Below are 16,703 nucleotides of genomic sequence, written 5' to 3' on the forward strand. Positions count from 1 at the left end.
AAAAAAAATCATGTTACAATCAAGATTGCTACTTGGTAGATAAGAGAGATCACGTAACCCAATAGTATAGATATTATAGTTAGAATAAAATATGCACCTGTGTCAATCTCTGTTTCTTCTGCATGAAGGACGTATCGTGTAAATAAGAGAGATCTATCTGCGTGTCCACACTGACGCCGACGCGAGGCAGGCTGACATTGCGCAGGGGTATTGTATCCTCCAGCAGCCACTCAGCTCCGCCGGTGCTCTCGCACTCGTACACGCACACGCACAAGTTGACGAAGCGCGCGTCCGTACCCGCGCTCGTCCCGCCCTTCGGCCGCGTGAACGACCGCCCGCATTTGTACGCGCACGCTATGCGACCCGAGTACGCCGCGCTTATGTGTAATGGCTGCCCTGAACAAATAAACAACAAATTACAGCTTGTTCCATTCGCATAGCATAAAAGCCCACTTTAACATCTTCGCACAAATAGGCCGGCCCGGTGCAATATCACGACCACACGATAGGCGTCAAGTGGAAGATATTCCGTGTTTCATTTGATGAGTATGCATGTTGGAAGGTTAATTTTAGTCAACTTTCCCTTCCTACCCTTTCCTTACAAGGATAGGATAGGAAGAAGTGGAATTGGCAGAGGAGGGAACGTATAGGAAGAAGAAAGTCTTCATTCTATGTATCCCCACCATCTATTATAATCTGCAATTGCGGATGTCTATGTGCAGCGGTCGTTATTTGGGCAAATCAGGTGGTCGATTGCTCGTTTGCTACCTTATGAGATAAAAAAAGAAAGTCTAGACATTGACACTATAGATAAACTGTACATTTAACATTAAACACTACACACACTTCAGTCTACAGCACAATTTTCACTCTATAACCTGTACTCTTTCCATAACTTTTAGGGAATGTCAATTTATCATACCTGGAATGTCTATAGCTGATTCTTGATCTTTGTTCATCATTTCCCACTCCTTCCAAGTATACTCCATCTCATCGTTCTCATTTTTAGTCACATTACATTTCCAGAACCTGAAACAAGTTCCGTATGCTGTAAACTAAAAGTGCCACTTTTGATATGCAAAATTCAACTTTAAGTACAGTAGATATATACCTCAAAGTACTATCAGAGCATGCGGTGGCCAGTATATAAGGTGCCAAACAGGCCGGGTATATAGAGGCCGAGCTCAGATGTCCCGCGGCCGGCGTCGCGTGAATGACGTCTACACCGTCCGGCAATGACAATGGACACTCGCACACCTACGAAGAAAACTCTATTAATATTTAGACCGTACTCGGAGTCTTTAAGTGGTCTTCCTTAGTGACTAATTAATGATTCTGAATGCTGCATCTTAATTTAACAGGTTAAAAATTTTACTCGATGTACAAATTTAAGGGCAATTAAAAATCTCAAACTAAACACTGATACATTGGCACAAAAAACAACAGTAATCATTGTATATTATACATTTAAAAGATATTTTAAATATCTTGGAAGGTTTTTACCTTCTTAGTAGAAATGGATAGATGAGAGTGTACGGGCGGTTGCGGCAGCGCGCGGTCAGCGTCCACTGATACAGAGTTCTTGCGGGACTCGCCCTCCTCCTCCTGCACTAGCGCACTATCTGGTACGTACATCATGCTGTTTGTCATATCATCTGAAATAGAACACACATTTTTATATTCACAGACGGTAAATAAAGCATGCAATTCAACTTGATTTGACCATTACCAAGCAAAATTCACAAAACAAAACATTTACGAATGGGTAAACTTATATAACTAAATGAGACGATACCAAGGAAAATAATAGAATGGTAAGTGTCTGGATATATGGGATAATCCTTTAACAATTTTCAATGACCTTTCTTAAGTCCAAGAAATATGTAAAGTTTTTCAACGAGCTATCGAAAGCGACCTACAAAAAAAAACAAAATCCATATATTGATTTTCTCACCCGATGGGTCAGCTTGCGACGATACCATCAGTCTCCACATATGCACTGTGGAGCCTCCGTCAGTGCGCTCCAACACGACAATATAGAAGGGTTCATTGAACACAGCCGCCTTGCGTAAGTCCACGATGGCCTCGAAACCTGCTTCTGTGATAGTGTTGACATCCGAACCCTCAACACCAGAGTCCGCGCTGTCCGTATCCGTTGTTGTTCTTTCACCTAATTAAAATTTGGCTTATTTAACAATGAAGTAAAGTGTACTATAGAGAAAAAATATCATAACACGATCAAGACATACATGAACTGAACACACGAAATGTTTAGTATAAAATAAAAGTTATAATTCAATTTTCTCATGAAAGTAACAATTATTTTTATTAACCTAGAGATAACCAAGAAATTAAATAACGCTCTGTTTGTAAGATGTACGGACTGTTCCTGTGTACGTATACTCACCCACTCATACGTATATATATACGTACGTGTACGTGTGTGTGACGCACATGTACGTACCAGTGATGAGTTGTTCCTGGAAGACATGCAGCAGCTGCGTGTTGTGCCAGTCGTGTGCTGCGTCCGCGATGGCGTGCAGCTGTATGACGGCGCCGGGTCGCGCGGTCGATTGCTGAGAAACTATGCGAATACGCTCGTGTAAAGGTACACCTCCCTCCTCCGCCTCCTCGCCCGCACTAGACCCCGACGACATCGACATCGTGTCATTCTGCTGCTGCAACACGAATAAATATAAAAAATCATTTCATTATGAAATATGTTATTCTGTAAAGTAATGCAAACTTCGAAAGGAAACATACCGATGTATCTTTATGACGTCGCTCCGATGTAGCAATTTCCGCCAATAGCGTTCGCGCATCGATAACGGCTTGAAAGAGCCGGAGACTTTCACCGTCGCTTGCCACAAAACAGGCGGACGGCGAGTTAGACAAATTTCCTAAGGTTGAGCTGAAATAATTTAACAAGTTATTTGCGATATATATAAATTTATATAATCTTTTAATTTACTATATTATTCATCATAATTCTTTACCTAGGCAATAACGTAGGTAGCCAGGCGACGTTACTAAAGGCGGAGAGGTGTGGCGAGTTGACGCGCGCGAGTTCGGCCACGCCCCCGGACTTGGCGAGCGGGCCGACGCACTCGACGCGCCACATGATCAGCTCCGAGCACAGCCCGCCCGCTGCGCCCGCATCCTCCACACGCTGCGTCCCGCGCTCCGCGTCTATACATCACATAATTAAATAAAACAAAATAAACCTTATCTAGTGTAAGTAAAGTTAAGTTAAGTCTAACAGTGGTAGACGCCAGCAACAACAACATCAGTTGCACGAATTGGCCGGCTCGCCCGGTGAAATACCACGACCACACAGAAGACTGGCGTGAAGTGAGAGCAATTCCGCATACAGTCTGATGAGTGTGGTGCCGGAGGTCTAATTTTAGTCCTCTTCCCCTTCACAATCTTTTCTTATTAGAAAAGGATGGGAAGGGGAAGTGGATTTGGCGGGACGCACAGGAAGGGGTAATATCCTCTTTCTGTGCGTCCCCTTCTCCGTTGATTAAAAGTAGGCAACGCATCGGCATTTGCGGATGTCCATGGGCAACGTCAACTCGCTTTTTTGGGCAGTTTTTAGAAAAACAAAAATATTTTCATGTCAATACTGCACATAATTTTTAAGACAAGTCGATATGTAAACTTACCGGATATATTATGATGACTGGTTGTCAGCAACAGTGGTAATACTGGATGGCAAGTGATGTCGTTCACCCTAAACCTATGCCCGGACGCTCTTGAAGCGTGGCCTATTGATAGCACCTAGAAATACAACAAATAACGTATTTTTTTTATAAAATGTTAATTCTAAAAAGATTAGCAAAATTTAATTTAATAATTACCTGTGAAAATTTTGATTTGTCGTCGAATGTTAACTGCCAAAGGTTGAGAGTTCCATTGGTGTGGTTGGTGACCATAGATATGACCGGAGCAGACTCCAACACATCTCCATCTTGATTTTCTCCCAAATCGTCTGCCACTACACTAGTTCTGCGCTGCATTTCATTGTTATTCTCTTCTTGATGGCCTATATGAGATAAAAATATAAAGTAAAAATGTTTAAATACTAAAAATACTAAAATCTAATACTAATACTTTAAATACTAATAAGAAAACAATTTTACTAAACATTGAACATACCCGCGACTCTGTCTGCGCGGAATTAAAAAAAACATAATAAGTAACCTATGTGTTCTTCCAGACTATTTTGAGCAGTTCCGGATATACCTTCAAACCAACATCCATTCATCCATCCATCCATATAAACATTCGCATTTATAATATTAGTAAGAAGTATGTTGTAACTTTTATTTTTGTTTAAAATATTTTAAAAAGAATCTTACAAGAAAAAATATAATAAATCGGTTGAACGATTGAATGTACATATCATACCATTTTCTTGTGGTTCTTTATGTTCATCTGGCTGAGGCCACTCATTCTCATCTTTCTCTTCCTGTACACTGGCTAATGGAGTCGTCACAGTTTCCGGTTGGTTTTGATCTGTAGCAGAAACATAATTCAAAGATATTTCTAAAAATACAATAATTGAGGTGCCATTATGTAACGCGATATTTTCTCTAATGTTCTCATTAATGGGAATTATGATACAAACACTGATCTCTATAGAAAACACTGGATAGGTAATTTTTGAAAAATACAGCTTTTATTCCTACTTAAAAGCTCCTTTTGAATTTCCTGACAATTAATTCTATCTCCATTATTAGTACCAGTCCTGACTACTGCTAACAAACACAACCATTAGTTTCAAAATGGCGAAAATCAAATAGGCACAAAATAATACGGCTTATAGCCTTTCCATTATAGAGGTAAGTGATTATCATACTTGGTGCTACAGGCTTGGTGCGATGTCGCACGTGCAGCGGCTGTGCGGCTGCGTGGTAGAGTGCGGCGGGAGTGCACATAGTGGTAGCGTCACCAAGCGGGAACGCGCTTGGGATGCGCGCAGAGAACGACACCTGCGCCTGACGTATCGCACCCGCCTGCACCTCGTCCAGCCACTCGCACACCCTGACACACGACACCAACATTATATACAGTCGAGGATGTTTATTTCCTACCCATTTGGTAATATGTCATTTCAAGGTCACAATGTAATTAGGACCAAAACTTCATAGCATCATAAACTCGTAGTGACAGTTTTCTGTATGATATGCGATACTTAGTGCTTTTTTTTTTTTATTGAAATTTCACTCATATGACGTTATATGAGTGTTCTCTACATTTGTACTGTTTGATCACACCCCGGAGGTATATATGAAGAAGCACTAACCGTTGGTTTCTGTGACCAATATCGCTGTATGAAACATATCGTCATCCCTGTCATTATCTTTGATAAAACAGAGATAATAATATGTTTTAAACGGAGATTTTGGTCTCAAAAAATCTGTTCTTCGATTGTGAGTGTTTAGAAGAAAGAAATAAAAACAAAAAAAAATAGGATTTTTATACTTGCGAATGTGAATAAATATACTCACCATATAAGAAAGCTGCCATCTACAGGATGTATGGAGAAGAGTAGATCTGGACTCTGATGCCAGTCTCGCAGCAGCCCCTCTATCTTGGCGTCGAGTGAGTCGGGCAAATGTGTGCACGTCACATCTGTAGCTATCGAGTTGATGGACGTCGTGTTGGACAAACTCGGGTGACTGTGGTTGCCGCTACCTAAACGTAATTAATAAACAATATTATCACCTGAGATACACATTTTTATATAAGGTGGAAAATAAATCAAGCGGCCATCTGAATTCGCCGAAATGGCGAAGCATATACTCGCATATACCATCCACAACTGCAGATATGTTTCCAACCTTTAATCAACCGAGTATATGACGCACAGATAATATTTGGTGTTAGAGTTCAGATCAGTGTTCCCACTTTGGGAAACACTGATCTGAAATCTTTGTTTTATTTTGTTTTAGAAAACATAGTTCTTGTTGAAAAACCCTATAGTTATTTGGTATTCATTTAAACATGTAAGAAAAGCCTAGTTATAACTATTAAGCAAAAAATACAAATAATTATTGCTATTTCTTAAGCATTATATTGTAGGCAATTATTTTTAACAAATTAGAAATATTGACTTCATATTTAAAATGTTATTTTTAGTTACAATGAATGCTAAATGGAGCTTACCTGGTTGTTCATCACTATTGCTAGTGTCCTCAGATTGTACCCTAGTCAAATGTTGACTTGACCTCCTAGCTCCTAAATAGCAGCATGAAATAGCAATAAAGCGTTATAATATAACGCAGCTATAACAGCTTTTTCTAACCTACTGCTTTAAGCAGCTATTAACATTATACTTGGTTATATGTTTGAATACTTTAATGAATTTATTATATTAATTTTTTAATATATAAAACATACTTGATTCATTCTCTCCGTCCGGATGTGTGTGATCCATACCGGTACCTTCCTCGTTTTCTTCTTTATCTAAAACCTGTAAACAATATTTGACGTTATTCACATTTCTTATATTATATTAATCGAAACAAACACGGCCTTCCCGAAAAACATACAGACAGACAAAAAATAAAAAAAAATAGTTTTAATGTATGAGCAATGTACTCTAATTTTATTAATAGGTAATTTCTAAATACTGTATTAGTAAATCAAAGTCTGATTTTAGCTGTCAAATCATACGCTTTTCATCTTTAGTTAAAAAAAAACTGAATTTTGAAACAAATTAAAATAAAACCAATCGTATTACTTTTTTGGTGAGATCGTGTAGTATAGCTTCGGCTTGACTGGTGAAGTGCATCTCCTTGTTGTGCAGCCAGTGTAAGATGAACCGTCCGCCACCAGACAGCGACGGCACCAGAGGGATGTCCGTCTCCGCGTTGATAGACGCCGCCAAATGGAAGTGAAGACCTAAATATAACTTCAGTTAAGACACCTCGATCAAAATCAAACGAAAAAAAAAACTTAAAAAAGACAGTTTATAAGAAAATCTGGAATGAAGTTTATATAATGTGGAGATTTCTAGTTCTTATTAATAATGTCCTATGAAAAGACATTTTCTGGAAATCTTAATGATCTAAGACTAGGTTTTATTGTTAAAAATGTCGATGTTCAGTCCACTAAGAGTCCCAAAATAACTTTTCCTTAGTGTGAGATGTTCACTAAAAGTCTTCCTTAGTGGCAAATGAATGTCTCTGAGTGGACAGTAAGTGTGTCCTCACCGCCGGTGTAAGAGCTGGCTTGAAAGGAGTTGTGAAAGTCGTGGGCACTGTAGGTGGAGGGCAGTGTGGGGATGGGCGCACCCGGCTGTTTCGACGACTGTGCGTTGCGACGGATGTGGAAACAAGTTCTGAAACAAACAATAAGTGAGTTTAGCTGACTGTACCTATATAAAATCCAAATTAGTATTGTAAATATTAGAAAATATTCAGAAAGTTTAAAAGTTTGGCGACATAAATAAGGTTTTTTCCAATGTCTTGATATGGTATAAAGTATACACAAAAGCATAGAAAAGAGAAATCATTCAAATAAGGGACATATAATACTAGCTTTTGCCTACAACTCGGTCTGCGCGAAATTAAAAAAAAACTTAATTAGTAGCCTATATGTTCTTCCAGTTTACGGTAGAACATAGTCCATCCATACCAAATTTCAACCAGATCCGTTAAGGCGTTCTGGAGATACCTTCAAACAAACATCCATCCATCTAAAAATTCGCATTTATTATAAGAGTAGGATGTCCTAAAACCAGCAAGATGAAAGGATAATATATTTACTTCATGTGCTTGAGTCGCTGCATAAAGCGGTGTTTGTGTCGGTGTGTAGCGCGCTGGCGGCGCGGGGGAGAGCGCGATGCCGCAGAGCCGCCGCCCCACTCGTCCTCAGGCAGCAGTGTCTCCGCCCACACGCGGCAGATGTTGTCCACACACGACGTCACCAGCACGTTGCCCACGCTGCCTCTGTAACACGCACATGTACACGTTTATTACCACAACCCAAACGGAAACTATAAAAAACACTAAAATTAACTCACATTCAGCGAGAGACACTATTTGCCTTTTATGAAAAACTAGCTTATGCCCGCGATTCCGTCCGGGCGGAATTAAGAAAAAAGGAAACGGTATACACCAATTTTCAGCTAAATAGGTTCAACCGTTCTTTAAGTTATAGTGTAAATAACACGACTTTCTTTTATATATATAGGATCTACACTAAAGCGCTTTGGGTACATTTAAGCGACTATTATCTAAATCTGAGTGCGGTAGTTATTGCTCCCCGCAATAGGACAAAAACATACTTGGGCATATATTTACTGGTCTTCCGCCATGATAAATGCGTGACTGCTCGTGGATGTGCCACGTAGATGAACGTATAGTTTAGATCCGTTCCCGAATGCTCGCCGTGCGCCTGTACCAGTACTGAAAAATCACAAAGCGATTGCACATAAATAACCCCAGGAGTTTGATAATCTAATGGTCATAATTGGTGCTGAATTAATGCGAATATTTTTCACAAGGTTTTGATTGCAATTGTACCTTTGTTTTGATGCCAGATCTTGACAAGCCTATCGTTCATGCCGGACGTTGCGAAGAGCACGCCATCGGGAGAGAAAGCGAGGTGGTGCGCAGGTGTCGCCGTGTGGCACTGCCATACACAAATCCATCCCTGACAGAAATTAAATTAAACATCAGATCCAAAAAATAAATAATTGATATTTAAACATTAAGGTCCCAACCCTAGTAACCATGGCAGTGGAATAAAAATTCTAGTGAATTTTGTAAAACAAAATATAGGAAGTAGTAGTGTTGTTCTTGTGAAAGGATTATTCCACTTATCTAGATTTAAACAACGATATGAGAGAAATTATACTGCGTCTAGCAAACAGATCGGTTTATCTTATCTATTATATGTCTAATTGCACTCACAGGCTCCTCTTCCTCCGGCTGTTTGGGTTTGTCCTCTTTATCTCCGCCGATTTGGAATGTGACACCGGAACTTGCTGCAAATAGAAATAATAACCTAATTCTGCATCCCGAATTACGTGCTGAAAATTATTCGCCTCGAAACTAAGCTATTTGGAACTAATTTGGGAACTATTTTCCATTACTGTCATTATTTGAGTCGGATTTTGAGACAAGATTAAAGAGTCAAAATTTAATCAAAAGAACAAGAAAAAAAAAATTACTTGATAACGCAATCTTTTACATTTCATCTTCAAAGTGGTATTTCTTATGTTTGCAGTCTAAGTAATATTATGACAGATTAATAATTAACCTAGTCACTATCAAATTGGACCACAAAATAATTAGGTCAGACAATTATGTTTTTATTTTTATCTTTGCTGTCTCCACCAAGCAAACATGACAGACTATTTACTTATTTATATAATGTAGTAACCGCCATTTATTCTCATGTTTCTACTCAAATTATATAAAACTAAAGCAATGAAACCGAACCCGACTAATCTATTATTGTCATCTGAAGTATAAAGTGACCAATTATACCCGATATGCGAATCAGTTCGAATCATTTTAAATTAAGTAATTATAGGTAGATTATTCATTTATTTTTTTATAATACACGTTGTTAGCTTTGGCTTTGGGTTTAGTAAAATAATTTCACTGCAGGATCAAAAAAAGAATTATAAATATAAATTAAAATTAAACTAAAAGGAAGTTAAATGAAATAAGAATAGATAATTGATATGGTAATGTAATTATGTTATTAGAAAATAGATAGATTGCAAAAATTCTACCGTATTACATTTTTTTTCAAGTGATGCGCTTTTTAAGGTTTTTTCCCCAATTGTAATCTAAAGGCAGAGAAATTCAAATACTAGATTAGATGTAATTGAAAGAATGTACAAAAATATATCATATTATCAATTTAATCTATAGAAATATTAAATGTTTCTTTCGAAGTCAACTTTCTAGACGTAACTTCGCAACTTTCAACTGTTATTACACAAAATCGATAAAAGCAGGCAAAATGCCAGTACGTTCCAGAACTTTGGCCGCAAAAACTATCACATCGTCTTCCAGCGGATTACGACAAAGTTTTATCGTGGACACATTTCATCTTATAATTAATTCGGCGCATTTAACACTGTATATATAAAATTATTTAAAATAAAACGAAATCAAATTGTTTCATTTATTTACTACCTAATTTCTTCTGCTTCAAAATTGTTGGCTTATAATATTCCGACTTTACAAGCTATAGGAAGCCGAGTAATAAATTATCTTAAATAAAAGACTTTGTATAGAAACTATAGAATAGTAAAACGATATAACCAAATAGTTCTTACGTTGGCTGTCATCCTGGTATAAAGATGCCTGATGCCACAGCTGTAAGATTTTGCCCCCGGTGAGCAGTCGCGTTCCCTCCAGGTTCCATGACAAAGCGGTGATCGGCCCGTCCGCCACCAGCTTGCCGGTCTGCACCCATCTGTACTCTAAACCCTGCAACAATTATTCTTGCGAATATCACACAAGAAAGAGGGCACTCGATTGATAAAACCGTGAATGCGGAAGTCATAGTCTTCTTTCGTGATCAAGAATACAGTAAAATACTCTGAAATTCGGATTCGACTCGAATACTCCTTGTTTACTAATTATGAAATAAAAGTTTGAAACACTCATTTGACATCCTATAATATTTGTACATTAAAATCAGAAGCCAGTAAGCCTCTAGCTTTTATAACATTTCTAAACTACTATTCCTTGAAACAAATAGTATAAAAATCACATTAACTATTACAACTAAATACGTAATAGAGCTTTAAGTCATTATAATAGAAAGAACAATACAAGCCGCAAAGGCTGCAATGCGACAATGTTAACGACGTAATCACAAGCCTAATGAAACTCTTTCATATAAATAATAACCGATATAAATCATTATTATCAACAACAATAAAGCTGACAGAATCTCAGATCGACCGTTTGAATAATGCTTGCGCAAAAAACAGTATACACAAATCAGTATTTATAACAGTAACGTGATAAAAGAAACATCCAAGAGTTTACTATACCAAATTAGCTTTAATGGCAGTACTAATTATTATAAACTAGCTTTTACCCGCGACTTCGTCCGCGCGGAATAAAAAATAGAAAACGGGGTAAAAATTATCCTATGTCCGTTTCCTGGTTCTAAGCTACCTGCCCACCAATTTTCAGTCAAATCGATTCAGCCGTTCTTGAGTTATAAATAGTGTAACTAACACGACTTTCTTTTATATATATAGATATAGATTGTAACATTTGCATAACCCGTCAGGGATTACAGAATACTAGTCACACAATATCAAAGAACATCATCGATCCTAACCCACATCATCATCATCATCTGTGCTCAAGAAATCATGACAAACATATGCAGGCATTGCTATTGATACTTAAGATTCTCATACGATTATTGTTAACATATCCATGTCTACATTCGGATGATAGACCTTGACATATAAAGAGTATTCGAATGCATCGTAACGATTTAAATAAATAATAATGATGTAAATAACTGTGGGAATTCAAAAAAAGTATAAAAAACAAAGTCATCCAACTTAAAAAGTGACAACAATCAGTTTTAATACAAGTAGATAAAAGTAAATTTTATGGTAAATATACAGCACAAGTTTATCATGAACCTATTCAGAGTTGTGCAAGGTGTTTTTAGTTTTTTTTTTCTGTGTATGAATCACTATTCAATTTGTATTCTACGCAAAAACTTTGATAAGGATACTTCTAGAATAAAAAACCCCGCATATAGGTACCAAATAAACAACTAATTAAAAAGCGGTCGTGTTCATGATTGAGAACGTTTATTTACAAAACCAATCCGCAATATTGAAATTGGACGCCATAACAGTACAGAAATAGCTCCCATATAAAGCACTTATGACATTAAATTTATTATATTTTTACCATCGTTTGAAGTCAGTAATTTTAACTGTAATTATTTCACATCGGTTGAACCAATACGCTCCGACATCAGCCTTCACAACTATTTATACCCTCAAATGTATTCGAGTGTAATGACTTTGATCCGTGTCGGTCAATTGAAAGCAAATCTTCATATTGTAAACTTATTTCTACAACATTGATTTGATAAATTCTATGTTTTTAAAGGATCATGGCTGACAAATTACATTTTTTGGACAGGAACAAAATTTTGATTTTTAAGTTGAACGGAAAAAATGCTTTAGTGACCCCACAACATACAAAATTAATGTTCTCAAAGTTCAAGAAACATATTTTTGGAAATAAATCTGGTAAAAACTAAAAACAAAACTACTCATAAAGTAACACAAAAGCCGTAGGTACCCATTATACTCAGCGATTAAATACGTATATTTAAGTTGAGGCGTCGCAAAGTCTAGCCAACCGGTGGCTGTAAAACTTGGCAACACTTCAGTCTGTCTCCTGTTCTCCTGTAACGATATCCTTGCCATAGGTTAGGTTCAGAAAGTTATTTAACCCCTTACACTGCTTAGCTGTTACAGATTACCCGTTTTTCTTTGATAACGTAACGGAATGTTGTAATTCCTCGTAATCTACTTATAAGATAAAACATAAAGGGCTAACCAAAACAATACCAATTCTTTATCTTACGCAAGTTATTAATTAATTGCAAAAAAAACACCTAAATATTTTAATGATAAAATACAAATAAGTCTTTTTATAATTCTTTTCAACTATTTCGTTAGTAATTTGATTTGTAAATCCCGTAAAAAGAAACTCATTAGTAAGGAACAGAACATTAGAAACATGTGGATGCGAAACATAAATATAAATCCAGTTGACAGCAACCGGTCTAATTGTATCCGTGAAATAAAACACAACGTAATTATACACAGATCACGCATTCGAGTATACAACATAAAATCAGGAAATAATATACCATTCGGTTACCAGACTTCAGTGACGTGGAATCGGTGAAAATAAACTCACTCGCACTCCACTCAATCTCTATAATTTATTCAACGATAAGCATCAAAATAAACTGAATTTATTGACCACAGAGAATTTTCAACAGAAATCTTTTACATGAGCGTAACAAATTGAATCAGGCTACAAATTGTAGTGTGAGAAACCTTTAACATTCGTAGAAATAAAAACCCGACTGTCAAACAAAATACACGCTAGATGTGGAGTTACGGAAACCGTAGGCAGGCCCTACTACTAAACCCGACTGCAGTCAGTCAGTTATCAATACAATACTCATCCAGGAAAACAAGACGAATCAAATAACACCTTACATGTCAAAATCGGATCAGTCGTTTAGGCTACAAGGGTCGCAATGAAATTTACAAACCTAGAAACAAATCCGCATACATAAAAACTTAAAACGGCACGAAAAGAAATGAGTCTGAAAAAAACTGTTAAACTATTATGTTTTGTAAACTATATATTTTTTCGGCAGTGGAAGCCCACGGTTTTTTATATGTGGAATTTATTACTTTGTAACTCAATATGGCAAAATCGAATCATCCATGACCCGAGATATTCTAGTTTAGCGAGATTTCGGATAACACATGAGCGATGGTCGTTAGACGATTAGATAACATATCTAATGCGAAAATTATTCGTGTAGTTTTGTTATGTATAAAAGTAAAAAACTAAAAAATTGTGGAATTGAATAATAAGATTAGATAAATTGGATGTTTTTTAAACTACTGATATATCTTTGTGTCAGAAAACTGTTATGTAGAGATCGCATTTTGCTTTTTTACAGAAAAGTTATGAACACATCTCATATATATCTCCGATACCGAATTTTACTATCATTTATAAATCATTTTAAAATTTTTGCTACAAAGCAAAGTGTTAATAAAAATTTAACGACATTCCAAATTTTAATGACCAAGAAGAAATTTTTATAGTTTTGCACAAAAAGACGGTATACAGTGTTGTTTATTTTTATAAGAAACACGTAACATATTGTTTAGTGTAAACAGAACCATATACGCTGCAGAAATAATAGAGTACATTTGCTAAGATTCAATGAACTATGTTTAAAATTGCGTGAATTAAACTGTACGATACTTGTTAAATATTTCATTGAATATGAACTTGACAACTCGGATATTCTACAAATATCCCGAACCGCGATTACGAGAGACAAGTTTAAAAATGAGCCTTTCACTAAATCTATCCAGATTTATTTCTTAATATTTACTTACAAACTTCATACGAACATTGGTAGATTCTAGTAACTCATTTAGCATTTCGTGGGCTTAATCTTAATTAAAAAAAATTAAAAAAGCTTAATTGATTGAGTTTATTTATTAATTAACTGCGTTTATATTGCGACAAGGATGCTAGAGCTTTATATAATAACACTGATTGTGTTTAAAAATAAACACAATTTCCGCATAAATGTGCTAAAGGGATGTGTAAACAAATATATTTTCCACCAACTTGAAATGTCTATACATGCGTATTATTTCCTACTCAAAAGCTGAAATACAAATGAATGAATCACCAGCAATTATACTTGAGTGAAATATGCGCAGACTATAATTACTATGACATTCACACAATTATGACATTAGACACATTCGACAGGCAACGAATGGTGAATTATTTAACGAATTCTTTACACTGCATGATAACGACCGTAGATTATGTGATTATACAAGAGGAATAGATTTATTACATATCAGATATATGTTGATACCATATGTATATCTGATGGGTAATTCGTCACAGTTGACACCAACAACAATCTATACGATATGCACCCAAAAAAGATTTCTAAAAATTTATTTACTTTAGATAACATTTAAAATATGCACAGATTTTAGATATTTTACTTCCAACCAAACTAGTGAAATGATTGCAGGAACACTGAGTATTTTCACTAAGATCTTCCATAATTTAACTTTGCAAGTTAACACGCTCAGTGCCGACTCGCAAGTCCACTTGCGTACGTAAAAAGTTTAGTCGTATTCATATTTACTTATTAGTTGCTAACGAAAATAACTGAAGTATGTATGGCGCTGAAAAAGTGGATGTTTTCATAGATATTTTTTTGTCTTGTCTTCAAGATCCTTTCAACTTTAAAAACCAGAAGAAAACAATGCTCGCCTCTACGTCAGCTCTATACACAACGTTCACCTTTATCACGGTTTTTATATTGCTTATCCTAAAATGGAGCTATAATACTGGAGGCTTGAGTTGTCACATCGTCGTACAGAAGAGTACTCTGTGTTCCGACGTACCAAATCAAATGCACACTACTATTATATAGTTGATAGGAATTTAATAAGAATATATTCAGTGCCGCTTTTCACGCTACCAGCGCCCTGGGCGTTTTCTTTCCATTTTTAACCATGTTTTGGGCGGCTTAACAGGTTACGTAAGACTATGTAATTCGCAGACCTGTGGCGCCCCCTTTTGTGTCCAGCAGCCCTCTGGATACGTTTTTATCAAAAAACAAGTGAGGAATTTTTATCGAAAATTTAAACATAAAAAAATTTTGCTGCTTCACTATTTTAGCATTATTTGTTATTGATTTATGTAGATGTGATTTCGACTCAACTCTTTGACTTGAAAATATTTTTATCTTTCGTAATTCACAATCTTTCCATAGACGTTATCTTACACAGTTTTTCGTAATCTTTAAACCCCTTATTCATTTCTTACGAAGATTAAGATACATACTATGAAGATTTTCACTTAGATAACATACGAAAATTCCTGACTAATACGATTTACATACATATAGACCATTTAGGATATTGGAGTATTACTTTTTCACCAATAATCATGGGTTTCTAAGACCAAAACCCCATTTAAAAATATATTTTTAGTCAAAGATAAAGAAAGGAATGGCGATATGTTTTATACAGTGATTTTTGTCTCAGAAACCTCGGTTAATCCTCTTTTGAACTACGCGGCTCGTAGCTTAGAGGAAAACTATTGTAACTATATTCTATATATCTGTGATAGATATTCCTTGAATCATTATTTTAAAAAAAATATAATTGCTATTAATCAATGTTATTAATATGAAGAGATGGTATATTTAATCTAATTATAGCAAGTTCAATATTAGAGAGAGGTATGACAGTGAGTAGGACACACATATGTACACTGATAAGACATCTTTTATCTTATCAGGCACGTGTATGTTATACAAAATATTTTGTTATAAAAAAATAAGAAAAGCAAAAACTTTGCAATAATATGAGTTCATTTAAAATGTCCACTGTGAAAAATATCTATATGATTGAATGACAACTATATGTTTCCATATGTAACGTAATGTTCAATTTTCACAATATTAACTAGAGTTTGATGTATATTGTCACAAAACTGTTGGTACCTATAAAAAACATCTAAATATCAACTCAATTGCTATTGTAATATGAATTATATTTAGTATGAAAGCAAATTATATACCAACCATAATAAGATTTAATTCATAAAAACATAACTTACATGTGTTGTTCCGGCCGTATGTATGAGTGGTGTAGGTTCAAAGATGCACACCTCTGCCCCATATGCAGCGGCAATTTTCCCCGTATCAGTACTACAGTCTAAGGAACTAATACGAATGTATCCATGTATGGCACCGGGAATAATCTGAACTCGCTCAAAGTTTGATGCCAGTATTACTATGTTACATCCTGCAGCATATGCCTGTAACAAATGAATAATAATTTTTAGTGTTTCATGCAAAGAAACATAATTATCTTTAAT

General features: G+C 35.9%; 1 protein-coding gene across 1 annotated transcript in view; it reads right to left on the reverse strand.

Moving 5' to 3' along the window:
- The window catches only part of LOC106709972 (dmX-like protein 2), a 35,432-nt gene that overhangs the window by 17,717 nt on the left and 1,012 nt on the right, over positions 1-16,703 (reverse strand). The window contains exons 2-24 of the mRNA XM_045682926.1: positions 16,443-16,643; positions 10,307-10,460; positions 8,925-8,998; positions 8,535-8,664; positions 8,297-8,417; positions 7,776-7,958; positions 7,221-7,348; positions 6,749-6,909; positions 6,406-6,478; positions 6,172-6,243; positions 5,514-5,700; positions 4,862-5,046; positions 4,411-4,518; positions 3,861-4,045; positions 3,666-3,780; positions 2,997-3,189; positions 2,764-2,911; positions 2,465-2,675; positions 1,955-2,170; positions 1,504-1,655; positions 1,112-1,257; positions 923-1,029; positions 98-396 (exon numbers count right to left, since the gene is read on the reverse strand). Of these exons, the coding sequence (XP_045538882.1) occupies positions 98-396; positions 923-1,029; positions 1,112-1,257; positions 1,504-1,655; positions 1,955-2,170; positions 2,465-2,675; positions 2,764-2,911; positions 2,997-3,189; positions 3,666-3,780; positions 3,861-4,045; positions 4,411-4,518; positions 4,862-5,046; positions 5,514-5,700; positions 6,172-6,243; positions 6,406-6,478; positions 6,749-6,909; positions 7,221-7,348; positions 7,776-7,958; positions 8,297-8,417; positions 8,535-8,664; positions 8,925-8,998; positions 10,307-10,460; positions 16,443-16,643 (3,549 nt within the window). The remainder of the gene's footprint in view (positions 1-97; positions 397-922; positions 1,030-1,111; positions 1,258-1,503; positions 1,656-1,954; positions 2,171-2,464; positions 2,676-2,763; positions 2,912-2,996; positions 3,190-3,665; positions 3,781-3,860; positions 4,046-4,410; positions 4,519-4,861; positions 5,047-5,513; positions 5,701-6,171; positions 6,244-6,405; positions 6,479-6,748; positions 6,910-7,220; positions 7,349-7,775; positions 7,959-8,296; positions 8,418-8,534; positions 8,665-8,924; positions 8,999-10,306; positions 10,461-16,442; positions 16,644-16,703) is intronic.

Source organism: Papilio machaon, chromosome 20 (genome assembly GCF_912999745.1).
Source record: "Papilio machaon chromosome 20, ilPapMach1.1, whole genome shotgun sequence".
Taxonomy (NCBI): domain Eukaryota; kingdom Metazoa; phylum Arthropoda; class Insecta; order Lepidoptera; family Papilionidae; genus Papilio; species Papilio machaon.